Genomic DNA, 13,006 nt, shown 5'->3' with positions numbered 1-13,006 from the left:
GAAAAAAATAAAGCAAAGTTAGATGATTAAGGTAAGAGAGACCTCATGTTTGAGTGGAAACCTTTCGATGGACCTACATCAAAATGTTGGCATTCAACAAAAGTCACCGTAAGTATTTGGGGAGCACTTATCTACTGAACAACTGAGCTCATTATCTTTTAAGTTAGAATAAAATCTCATGGTTAGACCTCTGGGGAAATAAACAACCTTAACTGAAACTATATATACATACCTATTTTGACATTTTAAAGAAGTCCATTAAGTAAGAACCAAGGCTTAATATCCCGAGAATGTGAGTATGTTATTGCAAGCTTTTTAACAGGGCTGGGAGAGAATACAAATGCCCTGAGCCAGCTAACAAGTGGGTGATCCTTAGAACCAGTATTCTTTAAACCAGAAAATTCCAAAGAGTTGATCTCAGTCAAAAATTTAAATGTATCTGTGTGCATAAATTCTAATATTTTCTTCTGATTTCTACAGATTAGCTTGAAGACCACCTTGCAGGCATATACCCTCACAAGAGAGACTTTCACAATGAACATATATTCAGGGAGAGACTGAGCAGGGAGCCAGTGGGAAAGGCTGACAAGGAAAACCAAACACCTTTCCCTCCTCTGTTATCCCAAGCAGTTCATCTCTAGCCTGACTTGCAATCCCTCTCAGCAAAACAACAGCCCAGAGATTACTGGATGCTGCTTTGTACTTTGACGTTTGGAGACCACATGTTTTTACTCAGGCACACAGCTCAAGTCTCAGCCTCCTGTTCTTTCCACCCCAGATACAAAATTGTTTCTGACAAGTCCGGTAAATACAGTTTTCCTCACAGCTACATTTGCAGTGATGCTTTAGTCTTCTCTACCTCCTGCCATCACAACCACTAGTTCTGTCATTTAAAGCTAATGTTCCACTGGAGCCAACCATACTACTGAGAAGAGAAACACTAGCTGGGTTTCAGAGAATCTGTTCAAGAAAGCAAATGGGAGAAATACTTTGATGACTTTCAGCAGACATATCCAAGCTCACGTTTTATAAGCCAGTCACTGCAAGGGCAGTAAGACCTGGGGGCTGGGTTCAGGGCAGCTGAGTCCTCTGGCTTCAGAGTGTGTGTGTGTGTGTGTGTGTGTGTGTGTGTGTGTGTGTGTGTTACTGTTGTTTGAAAACAAACTCAGGAAAATTTCAAAACTTAGCTCTGGGCCAAGGAACTTTTGAGAGTTTGCCAGGTGATGTGGAACAAATGAAATATTTAAGAAAATGGAAAGTAGAGGAAAAGAAAATAATCACAAAAAGAGCACCACCCAAGCCCTCCATTACCTTATCCGAAGGGGTTCCACTCTCCACAGAGATCTGGCTCGTGTCCCAGCTCCCCCAGCTTCATAGAATATCCTCCTGTGAGCAGAGTTGGAGATTAGCTCCTCTGAGCTTGACACTGATCAGAACCGGGGAGGGGACAGCTCCCGGCAGAGATTGTTCAAACCCTGCCGCTTTTCTAAGCCCTCGTAGAGTCAGCAAAACTAAAAGCTGAGTCAAAGAGAAGAATAATTTTCCAGTCTTAACCTCTGAGGAGGGAAAAAAGGTGCTATGGGGGAGGGAACTGCTCACCACAACAGATAATGGACACTCATGGACCGTCAGGGGTATGATGAAAAGGACCATCTCCATTTGCACAGTCAAAATAGCCTAATCACTCACATACCATCAGAGCAGATACCAAATGCTCCAATTCTTTTAGGTTAAGCTCTTTGATGTAGTTTTCCATCTCTTAAAAAATGTATTTGTACTTTTAAAACATATATACAGTACAGTATGAATTCACTTCCATTATTCTAGGAAGTCCAGAACAAAGCTTTATGCTCAATTGCTATAGTGTCCATAATTTTATCACTGTGCTCTTGTCTCCTTTTCTCTATTAAAGATAATCTTTTGATGTATTTTTAAATAAAGTTGTTTATTTTGGAGTAATTTAGGTTTACAAAAGTTGCAAAGATAGTAGAAAGAGGTATATAGTCTCACTGTCTCCTAATGTTATCTATACTACACATAAATGTACATGTTACATTTGTAAAAACTAACAAACCAACATTGCTATGTCATCGCTAGCTAATCAAGGCTTGCCTTGGATTTCAGCAGTTTTTCCATTAATATTTATTTTCCCGTTCCAGAATCCAATCCAGGAATACCACAATGCATTTAGCTGTCCTGTCTCCCTTGTTTCCTCTGGCCTGTTCTTAGTCCCTCCTTATTTTCCATGACTTTGACAATTTTGAGGAGTAGTAGTCAGGTATTCTGTAAAATGTCCCTTGATTTGGGTTTGCTTGCTATTTATCTGATGATCAGTAAACTCTATTTTTCAAGCCATACAATAGGGACCGACCTACCCATGTAAGTTAACTATCCTTGTTGAAGAGTATGTCTCATGAATAGTGGTCCCAGATTACCTGGTATACTGAATCCAGGCTCTTTTTGAGAATCTTGTGACCTTAGATCAAGACTGGTCATTTAATTGCATTTAACTGCACTAATTTAAAATCCCACCTCCACCACAGAAGGTTTCTCTATACTACAACTGAATCACTCAAGCTCCCCGAGGATCTTGATCTAGATTTTGAGACAACAGGTAATCAGTAGAGATGAGGAGAAAATGGGCAATTATTATTTTTTATCTGAATAAGTAAGATCATTATGAGTTGGTTGAAAATAGAGGCTTGGGAGTTGGGCAGACCTCCGTCTGACTCTCTTAGGTGTGTGACCTTGTCAAATCCCTTCACAGCTCTGTACGGAGCTTTGTTATCTATAAAATGAGCCTGATTCAGGACTTTAGTCACAGAAAGGTTGTGAAAAGGTAATGTGTTTTTTAAAGTAAAGGACATGCACAAAAATATTCATAGATGAATTTACCCAAAATTTAAAAAAAATTATTTATTTTTGAGAGAGACATAGAGCATGAGTGGGGGAGGGGAAGGGAGAGAGAGAGAGAGAGAGAGAGAGAGAGAGACAGAGAGAGAGAGAGAGACAGAGAGAGAGAGAGAGAGAGAGAGAGAAAGAGAATCTGAAGCAGGCTCCAGGCTCTGAGCTGTCAGCACAGAGCCCAACATGGGGCTTGAACTCACGAACCGTGAGATCATGACCTAAGCTGAAGTTGTACACTTAACCGACTGAGCCACCCAGGCGGCCCCATCCAAATTTTGTTTAAATATAGATGTTTATATGGGTGCCTGGGTGGCTCAGTCGGTTAAGCATCCAAATCTTGATTTCGGTTCAGGTCATCATCTCACGATTTGTGAGTTCGAACCCCACCTCGGGCTCTGCACTTTCAGTGCAGAGCCTGCTTGGAATTCTCTTTTTCCCTATCTCTCCATTCCTCCCTCACTTGTGTACTCTCTCTTCAAATAAACTTTAAAAAATTTTTTTAAATACAAATATTTATGTCAAATATAGAATAACACATTACATGGCACAGAAACACTGAAATGTTATGTTAATAGTGGTTGCCTCTGGGTGGTGGGATTATAGAACACATTCTAAACCTTGTCCAAATGTATATGGAATCAGGAAACACACAGTAAATATTAAGAAAGAAATCCTGTGTGACTTGAGAGCTCTAACTGCCCAGGTGTCTCTGTGCCAAGCCTAGAATGGTAATGGCATTGCGCTGACCTCCTACTCACCCACACTTGCTGAGGTTTTCATTTATGTGTCTCCCCACTCAGGACTGGAAGTGTCTCTCAGGTGAAGAGGGTAGGAGCAGCTCACCCCAGGTCACAGAGTTACAGAATTCTCTTCCTCTGACATCTGAAGAATTCTGGAAGGTTAGTCCCTCCCACCTGGGAAACTTGAGGGCAGCCTGCTCCATTTAATCTTGTACGGTTACAGAGGTTGAAACAACCTGTTCTTGTTCTATAAGACAATTACCCAAGGAGAAGTGTAGAGTGGGTGGTGAGCTGAGGCACTTTGAAAGCTTGGCTGACAGCTTAGCCTCAGCTTTAACAGGTTAAGTGACTTACCCCAGGGTGCTTGACAAGCCAGAGGCACAGCCAAAGACCAGATCTCAGAATGCTAGATTGTTACTCTACCCGGCCTGGTGCTTTCAGGCTTTAGAAGGAATAGAAATGATTTCCTCTGGAAAGTCAGCACCCTGACTCTGGAATCACCTGCAAGCCCTCATGGCTGCTGGTGTCTTTTAGTGCATTCTTGATTCCCTATTCCTTTGTTGTCTCCCAGATTTCAGTATTCCTGGCCATCCTGGCCAGTTCTGAGGATTTTCCTGACACCACAAGACAATGACGAGGTTGCATCCTCTTTTGATTGAGACCCGCTGACACATAATCTCAGGTTGTAGTATAATGAATAGCTGCTTACTCACCCCTTAATGCTTCCTTATAAAGGAAAGGGATAAGGCTATTTTACCTGTAAAATCCCCCCCCCCCTCAAATACATATTAGATCCTGTAGAATCCTCAACCAAGAGAAGGTCACCTTTGTCTTACTTCAATGATGGCATGCATGCCTGCTTCAGGATGCCATTTGGGAAATTCCTCTCCATCTGTTTCACTCTTCCCAGCACCTCCTTTCAAATATTTGTACAGTCTTTCCTTTACATCAGTCTCTTGTTAAAGTACTCGCCAGGAATGGCCACCAAAAGGTGGGCTTCTCCAAGCAGAGTTTCTGCCCAGGCTGCTACTAATTTGGTTCAAATTTAATGTGTGTGTGTTGGGGATCGGTGAGGGGGGGGGGGAGGGTGGGTCAAGGGTCATGCACAAGGTTATCATTTCTTTTTTTCCAAATTCCTGCCCTTTCAAGAAGAACTGGAATAGGAAGAAAGAACGAGTTCAGATGTATTCCATCTTAGAGGTAGCTGACTGCAAAATTCCTAAAATTTCAGGTCTTTACCCACCTGCAAATCTTCCCTTTAGTGCAGAATATTTAAAAGATAGTACCCGGGCTATTGCATCATTTTACCATTTAAAATCAAGAAAAAGAAAATCACCATTGCATAGAATCACATGACATTATTTAGAGTAGGGAATCCTTAATTCTAAGGAAATTAGGTCAGCCTAACACCGTATCTCAGAGATAACTGTCAGTTAACTGGACCAATGCCAGGGAGGAAGTCAGTGAATTAATTAGGCACTTGCCACAGGTCTGTACTTCATGCATCCTAGACAGTGTTCTGGGTCACATCTGGTTCCCATGGAGAGATATTCAGAGGACAGAGCAAGTAGGAAGAGATTCAGCACAATAGGGATACATACTGCCAATGCATGGTTTCTAAGACACACATTAACATGTTTGAGCACACTGCTCTGCTCCTGAAGGTCCTTTTATAGCTCATCGGATCAGGAACAAGCACTGGTGGGAGTGTCAGCAGCGTGGCTTCTAAGCTGCCACCTGAAAGCAGCCGGTAAGTGACCTTTGGCAGGAGCCTGAGCTAGAGGATCTCTTAGGTGTGAGGACTTGATCCCATGTGTCAAATGAAGTAAAAGAAATGCAGTTAACAAGGTTCCCACAGGCAATTCACAAAAACATAGAATGTATTACCACTGGGAGATCACCCACTGCTGTCACAAATTCCACCTAATTTGGATCCAATTTTATTTTTTTAATTATTTACCACGTTTCTATAGTTACAGTGGTCAAGCTTTTTGGGCTCTGTTCCTTTGGTGATCAACAGGCTACCAAGGGACACTGCAGAATGAATTTAAGACCTGGATTAGTATCATCTATCTCCTGGTTTTGAATTTTTGAAAAGCATTCGTTGAGGAGTTAAGCAGAGGATCACAGAAAGCATCACCCTCAGAAGTGTCATCTACATGTGCCCCTTGGCACCATCCCAGCTAAATCTAGCTCCTGTTGGATACTGTTATTTGGTTTCTCCAATCCTATTTAGTAATAAGCAAAATGAAATCACCAAACTCCACCTCAATTACTTAGCACCTGAGAGGGGAAAAAGAGAGATGATCTGCCTTTGAAGCGCCCGGTGAATGAGTTAAGTGCACAAACTCACTAGAAAGATTAGTGGGTGCTTCAATCTACAATGAATGCTACAAGAAACTCCTCAGAGAAGCACTTAAAGAAAATGAAGGCACTGGGAAGCATTACAGAACTGCTTGCCTAAGAAGCAACAGGTGTGGCCAGGTACTCCTGTTCTTGAGCTCCAGGGCACTGCCATTCCTGTTTTACAATACCACGGCTGGGTATGGTTGATGTCCACTGACCAATGCTTACAGAATTCATCTGTGGATTAGTCTGAGTCACCCGAGACTGAAACACCTAGGAAAAGGATAATGCTATCGGCTTACCTGTGCTGGGCGTCATTCTGGTCTGTAGATGGTATCGTCAAACACTCATCATGACCATGGAAGAGACGTACTACATGCCCACCAAGTAGGTAACCTGTGAGAGAATTATATTCTACTATGAGCTGACGGGAAATTTAATAATGAGAACACCAGGTTTAAAAAGGATAAATTCACACAGCATTGAGTCAGTTATAGAAAACACCAAGAAAGAAGCATTTGGAAAATGGCAGATTCCATGAATTCTGGCCTCAGGAAGGAAAGACAACAAAGTCAAAATTCTTTGTTTTATTTGAGAGAGAGAGACAGAGAGAGAGACACAGACAGACAGACAGACAGACACACACACACACACACACAGAGAAAGAGAGAGAGAGAGAGAGACAGAGACTCCCAAATAGGCTCCACACACAGCACAGAACCCCGTGTGGGGCTCAATCCCACAACCCTGGCATGATGACCCAAGCCAAAATCAAGTGAGTCAGAGGCTCAACCAACTGAGCCACCCAGGCGCCCCAAGAAAGTCAAAACAATTCTAACATCGAAAGTTAAATAGAATTTCAGAGATGAGCAAGTCCAACATCAAAATGTAGGGTGAAAAGTGTCAATTCACATCATTACAAGGAAAATTATGTTGCTACTATTAGGAAGGGAAGGATTTTCTAGTTGCTTAGGATGAAAATACATCCAACACAAAATTCCTGGATAAGCTCTTACAATCTTGATGTGTCCATTTTGTGGCAAAATCCCAATCAAATTGCAGCCATGGGGAATAAAGAGGAAGCTGGGAAGGAGATCAGCAAACTGTTACTATCTCTAAAGAAGACATCCAGATGGCCAACAAGCACATGAAAAGATGCTCAACATGGCTCCTCATCAGGGAAATACAAATCAAAACCACACTCAGATATCACCTCATGCCAGTCAGAGTGGCCAAAATGAACAAATCAGGAGACTATAGATGCTGGAGAGGATGTGGAGAAACGGGAACCCTCTTGCACTGTTGGTGGGAATGCAAACTGGTGCAGCCACTCTGGAAAACAGTGTGGAGGTTCCTCAAAAAATTAAAAATAGACCTACCCTATGACCCAGCAGTAGCACTGCTAGGAATTTACCCAAGGGATACAGGAATACTGATGCATAGGAGCACTGTACCCCAATATTTATACCAGCACTCTCAACAATAGCAAAATTGTGGAAAGAGACTAAATGTCCATCAACTAATGAATGGATAAAGAAATTGTGGTTTATAGACACAATGGAGTACTACGTGGCAATGAGAAAGAATGAAATATGGCCCTTTGTAGCAATGTGGATGGAACTGGAGAGTGTGATGCTAAGTGAAATAAGCCATACAGAGAAAGATACCATATGGTTTCACTCTTATGTGGATCCTGAGAAACTTAACAGAAACCCATGGGGGAGGGGAAGGAAAAAAAAAAGGTTAGAGTGGGAGAGAGTCAAAGCATAAGAGACTCTTAAAAACTGAGAACAAACTGAGGGTTGATGGGGGGGGGTGGGAGGGAGGGGAGGGTAGGTGATGGGTATTGAAGAGGGCATCGTTTGGGATGAGCACTGGGTGTTGTATGGAAACCAATTTGACAATAAATTTCATATATTAAAAAATATATATATAAAAAAAGAGCTGTCTTAGGGGAAGCTGGCTTTCAAATGCATTTAACAGACACAGATAAAACCTGGATGCCCATCCCACAGCACCAAGGGGAGGCAAACTGACATTCCAGTATCCCACAGTGGGTGAGCCACTACCGATAAGCACTTAGCTTTCAGCATAAGGAATCTCAATAGCCACAGAGTTCCAGGATGTATGGAAAACAATGAGCTTCAAGTGCATGATGACCCATTAGTCTTCAAATAAATTCTGAGCCTTAATTCAAAAAACATACTAGGAGCAGGACTCTAGTCTGAGGTTTACTTGTACGAAGAAAGCAAAATTTGTAAATTTGTTATCACTTTGGGTAAAAAAAATTCTCTAGGCCAGTCTGATCTCAGGAGACATATGGACTTAATATATGTTCAATGTCTGCATCAGGACTTAAAAAAAAAAAAAAAATCACACAGCTATATCATACTAGGGACTACCGAAGTGTTCTGGGTGTTGAATTAACAGTAAAAAACAGAAACATGCCAAAGGAGAAAGGGCTGTTTATTAATGTATTTTGTACAGGGACAGTGTGATATTCCATTGTTCACTTTTTTTTAAACCAGGCGAGGCAAGTTCTTCTTAAACTTTCCTTGAATATTCACAAATCCTTCCCCAATTTTCCTCTACCTTACTATACTAAGAGTTTCACTTGTACAACCTCTTTTGCATTAAAATGATTCATGATATACTGTAGGGGAAATCTTAACAGCCAATTTATTTTGAAAAATTAAAATCTTCCATGATCATGCTCTTGATTAACCTCTCGGTCATCTCATGATGGTGAGGCCACGCCCCATTTGGATCTATCCTTTGCAGTCCTCAGGCTCCTCCAATCAATATTCTATTCACACAGAAAATCGCCAAGTGCTGGTGCATTATGGCTCTTCCTAGTTGAAATCTATGAGGGCAATATTCAGGAAAGAAGGGTCATGAGGAGGATCACTTATGCTCTCAGGGCTGAAGTGGGCTTCTCACCAGGGGATGCTGAGAGGGCATTTTCTGCAGGGCCACATGACTCAGGTGATGAGCTTTCCAGGCTAAATTACAAGGGCACTCAAAACTTCGATAAGGACCTTTATTATGTGATTTGCAAACACTCCTTAATTAATCTCCACAAGTTGTCTGTTGGGACTGGGAAAGAATTTTATTCCTCCAGTGAAAACGAAAAATATGGAGAAGAGTCAGTCAAGACTCTTCCTTCGAGAAGACTGAACCCCAGTTTCTTGATTTCTTACAGAAAGGCAATAACAACAGACTCAGGGTGGTGAGTTAGTTTCGGTGTAAAAGAAGAGGGCTAAGCATAGTCTGCCTTTTTAAAGCCTTCCACGAGTTGCCGACAGAGTTAAAAATCTGTCATTTCCTGACTATTTGGCTACAACACGATGCCTTCTAAAACTGGCGCATTGCCTTGACACCCTTAGGTTTCCCTCTATTTTCAAACATGTCATCATAGAAGGGCATTCCTAGTTTGAAACTACTGGGCTCAAGATTAAAAATCGGATTAAAGCCACGGTAGGAGTATTTCTTTAAAATTCTGATCTTGCTGTAAGGTGCCAAAATGTAATATGATAACCTACAGGGTCACTGGCATTTGATGATTCTGCTCAGCTGCAATACTACCCATGAATAAGGTAAGGCCAGTATATTAATTCTGTAACTTGAAAGGTGTATTGACTTTGCCAGCTCCAAGAAATAGGATATGTTGAACAAACTTTGAGGATCTTACTTTCAAGGGAAGAATAAAACACTGAGAACATTTTGTTATTGTGAAATGGCCCTGCAAAAACACAAGTAGAAACAAATGACCAAACACACTTTTATTATGGAGAAAGTCCTTCCTACTATCTCTGGAGAGATGGTCACAGTATCACCTTCTTGGCAAATAATCTCTTCCAAGACTGAAGTGGCTGGGGCCTATACACTGATAAGTAGTAACCATAAATGAAAATGAGAAGTCAGCAGGAGAGGAAAAGTACATATCCAAATCCTGCATGCATAAGTACTAAAACAATGGTGGGCTCTAAAGGATTACAAGATGTTGTCAGGAATGTCCATGTAATCAGAAATCAGGACAGAAAATAATCCACACCCACATCAGAGAAAGACATTCAGGTGGACTAAAATAATGCTAGCTGTGTAGCAAGGCATTAGGTAGGAGCTGGGAAGCAGCAGAAAATGTCAATATATACAGCTCAAGAAAGACTGGAAGGCTGAGGGCTGAATGCATATTAAAAAAAGCACACCTTCTTCGATGCTACTTCCTGAGCACGTGGGATGTACATTCCAGAGTGTTTGCATAAAAGAGGCATCCACTTGTATGTTCCCATTTGATACGGAGAGATGCTGCAGCAGAAACAGAAATGAGACATCCTTTAAATAGCCGGCCTGGTCCTGGCAGAAGCAGCTCACCCAAAACCGCAAGGATTGAGTTAAAGAATCTCACTGTCATCAGGCTCTTTCTGCATAGCCTGTGGGAGACTGCTACACCCAATCCAGAAGCATGCTTCAAAGGGAGACACTTCCTTCAGGGAAGAGGAAGTTTTCTGCCACAGAGGAGGCAGAAAAGTGTTGACTTCATCCCCTCAGCTCGATCCCCGATTCAACAGGAAGTCATAAAATGTCTATTCTTGCTGGGAGAAGAGAATTCACAAATGGGAACAATTACTCCAGCATTTGTTCTAGGCAAAGTAAAATCTGCTGGCAAGATGGGTGCTGAGAAGCTTAAAAACTTACCTCTAGACACTTCTCTGATATTCAGACACCCGAGGGAGCCTAACACTCATCCCCAGGTGCAAAATCTCACCGGCATCTTTCAACCACTGTGACATCCCATTTGCCGAAAGCATTTTAAATTCTCCATTCCTCCAACATAAGCTTATTTTCCTAGATCCTGTTCTTTTTGGCTGGTTCACTGGACAAGAACTAAACCACGTGAGAAATTCAGAGTAATAGTAGCTCACGTTGGTTTTCTCAGAAAGTGCCCAGGGCATTTTGGCAGAGTTTGATGCGCCCAGTATCTTACTCTGAAAGGATAACTAACAGTTAAATTTCAGGCCCCATGAGAATGTGACAAGGGAGAGAATCCAACCACCTCTCCAGTACACCACATAAAAGTTTCTTAACGTACCCATCCTATTGTGGCTCAGTTCGCCTTGGCCATTAGTTCCTAAAGGAAAATATTCTAGAAATGAAAAGATGCCTGGTAGGAAGTACTTACAAGGTATCTTTCAGAGGACACGCTGACGAGGATGAGATCATCACCAATTCGAACTTTCTCTCCCTCAGATCTCTGTTTGGAAGCGGGATGTATGGTCCACCAACAGGCTTCTCCTACATAAATGCTCCTTGAGTTAGTCATTGCTTCATGGAAACCAGTGTCCCTAAGTCAGTCCCTCATTCTCCTTTCTCCTGAGAACAATCCCTCAAGCACACATGTGCACACACATACAAACTCCAGACCTCAATTTCTATTTAGCCCCATACCTGCTCGACAGTCTTATCATTTTCATTTTTTCCAGTGACAGGAAAACAGAGTTTGGGAGAGAGTACTGGAATCCAGAAACTACAGAAGCTTTTGAGTATTTTTAATACATATAGAAAAATGTTTCCATCATAGGTCCTTACAAATCTTTAAGAACTGACTCCATGGGTCTACGGACTACTTACACACTTTTACTTTTTGCCATACTCTCCCTGAAATTCTACTGAAACGTGAGTAATTCTACTTAAAACATCAGAGATTTTCAAAAGGCCTGAATCTACAAAGACTCAGACAACAGGTGAGAAGTTCATAGCAAAGAAGAGAAATGGACAATTTGGCAAAAGGAAAGCAGACAGATGCTTTCAGCATAGACAAGCTAACACCCAAGTCCTTAAGTAAGAAAAGGGAGAAGTTGATCTCAAGAAATAAGGTCATTCCTGCTTCGAATTTCTCAGGAAGTCTCTGGAATGGGAGATAAGTTACTTGTGAAGGTACCAACAGAAGATTGGCTTGAAAGCAGGAGAATTGGCCAAAAGCTATAAAGGAACTTTTATCACCTGGCATCCTTCTCTATACCCAGCACAGCCAGATGACCCTTCCTTCTCTACCCTACGGAAGATTAAGAGTTAAATCCATGGAATGACCAACCACCAAAGTTATGGTTTTGTAATATCAAGCACTGTCAAACAAGAAAGTAAAAACTATTGCTAAAAATAGAGAATCGTTAACATTTTATGCCCTGATTAGTAAAGCCCCAGCTCCTTTCCCTGGGCCTCTATTCCTCATACACCAGCTGTGATCCTAAGTCTTCTCCTCACCTCAAATTCAAGGATTCCTCTTTAGGGAAGCCCAACCACCCAAGATAAAAAATACTATTGTCTGGGCATCTCCAGTGAAATGCGTAATCCTTGAGAGATTACCCAAAAGTAAGGCTTAACAGATGGCAAGCCACAGCCACACATTCAGGGCTTCCGGTCAGCTTTTACTGCCTTGATCTAAACATGAAAGGACACCAAGGATCACCTGACATCTGAGCCAAGTCACTAACATGAATGAGAAGAACAAAACAAACACTGGGCAAAGGGACTTGGAGAAAACAAAGATTATGGAGAGCCAAAGAAAACTTTTAAAAATTCATATAATTAATCATCTCAGATAAGAAAAAATTTCATTCATGAAATGGCAATGAAAGTGTCCAGGAATGATCCCTTTGGAGAAAAACCCTTGTATCCTGAAAGAGAGAGAAAGAAACAAGAGACTTATAGGATAAAGTTGAAAAACTCTCCCAAAAATAATGAAGAGCACCTGGGTGGCTCAGTCAGTTAAGCATCCGACTTTGGCTCAGGTCATGATCTCGTGGTTCACGAGTTTGAGCCCCATGTTGGGCTCTGTGCTGACTGCTCAGAGCCTGGGGCCTGCTTCAGATTCTGTGTCTCCCCCTCTCTACCCCTCCCCTGTGCATGCTCTGTCTCTCTCTCTCAATAATAAATGTTTGAACATTTAAAAAAAAAAAAGAATGAAGAGAAACATTAGAAATAGGAGTAAAGAGATAATCAGAAAACCAATC

The 13,006-nt window shown here is 41.6% G+C and overlaps 1 protein-coding gene across 1 annotated transcript in view; it reads right to left on the bottom strand.

Moving 5' to 3' along the window:
• RYR3 (ryanodine receptor 3) overlaps positions 1 to 13,006 on the bottom strand; it is a 368,605-nt gene that overhangs the window by 279,701 nt on the left and 75,898 nt on the right. The window contains exons 6-9 of the mRNA XM_047863199.1: positions 11,176 to 11,288; positions 10,202 to 10,301; positions 6,296 to 6,389; positions 1,312 to 1,386 (exon numbers count right to left, since the gene is read on the bottom strand). Coding sequence (XP_047719155.1) covers positions 1,312 to 1,386; positions 6,296 to 6,389; positions 10,202 to 10,301; positions 11,176 to 11,288 — 382 coding nt within the window. The remainder of the gene's footprint in view (positions 1 to 1,311; positions 1,387 to 6,295; positions 6,390 to 10,201; positions 10,302 to 11,175; positions 11,289 to 13,006) is intronic.

The sequence above is a fragment of the Prionailurus viverrinus genome, chromosome B3, assembly GCF_022837055.1.
Source record: "Prionailurus viverrinus isolate Anna chromosome B3, UM_Priviv_1.0, whole genome shotgun sequence".
Lineage (NCBI taxonomy): Eukaryota > Metazoa > Chordata > Mammalia > Carnivora > Felidae > Prionailurus > Prionailurus viverrinus.
This window is presented reverse-complemented; position numbering and strand designations above follow the sequence as displayed.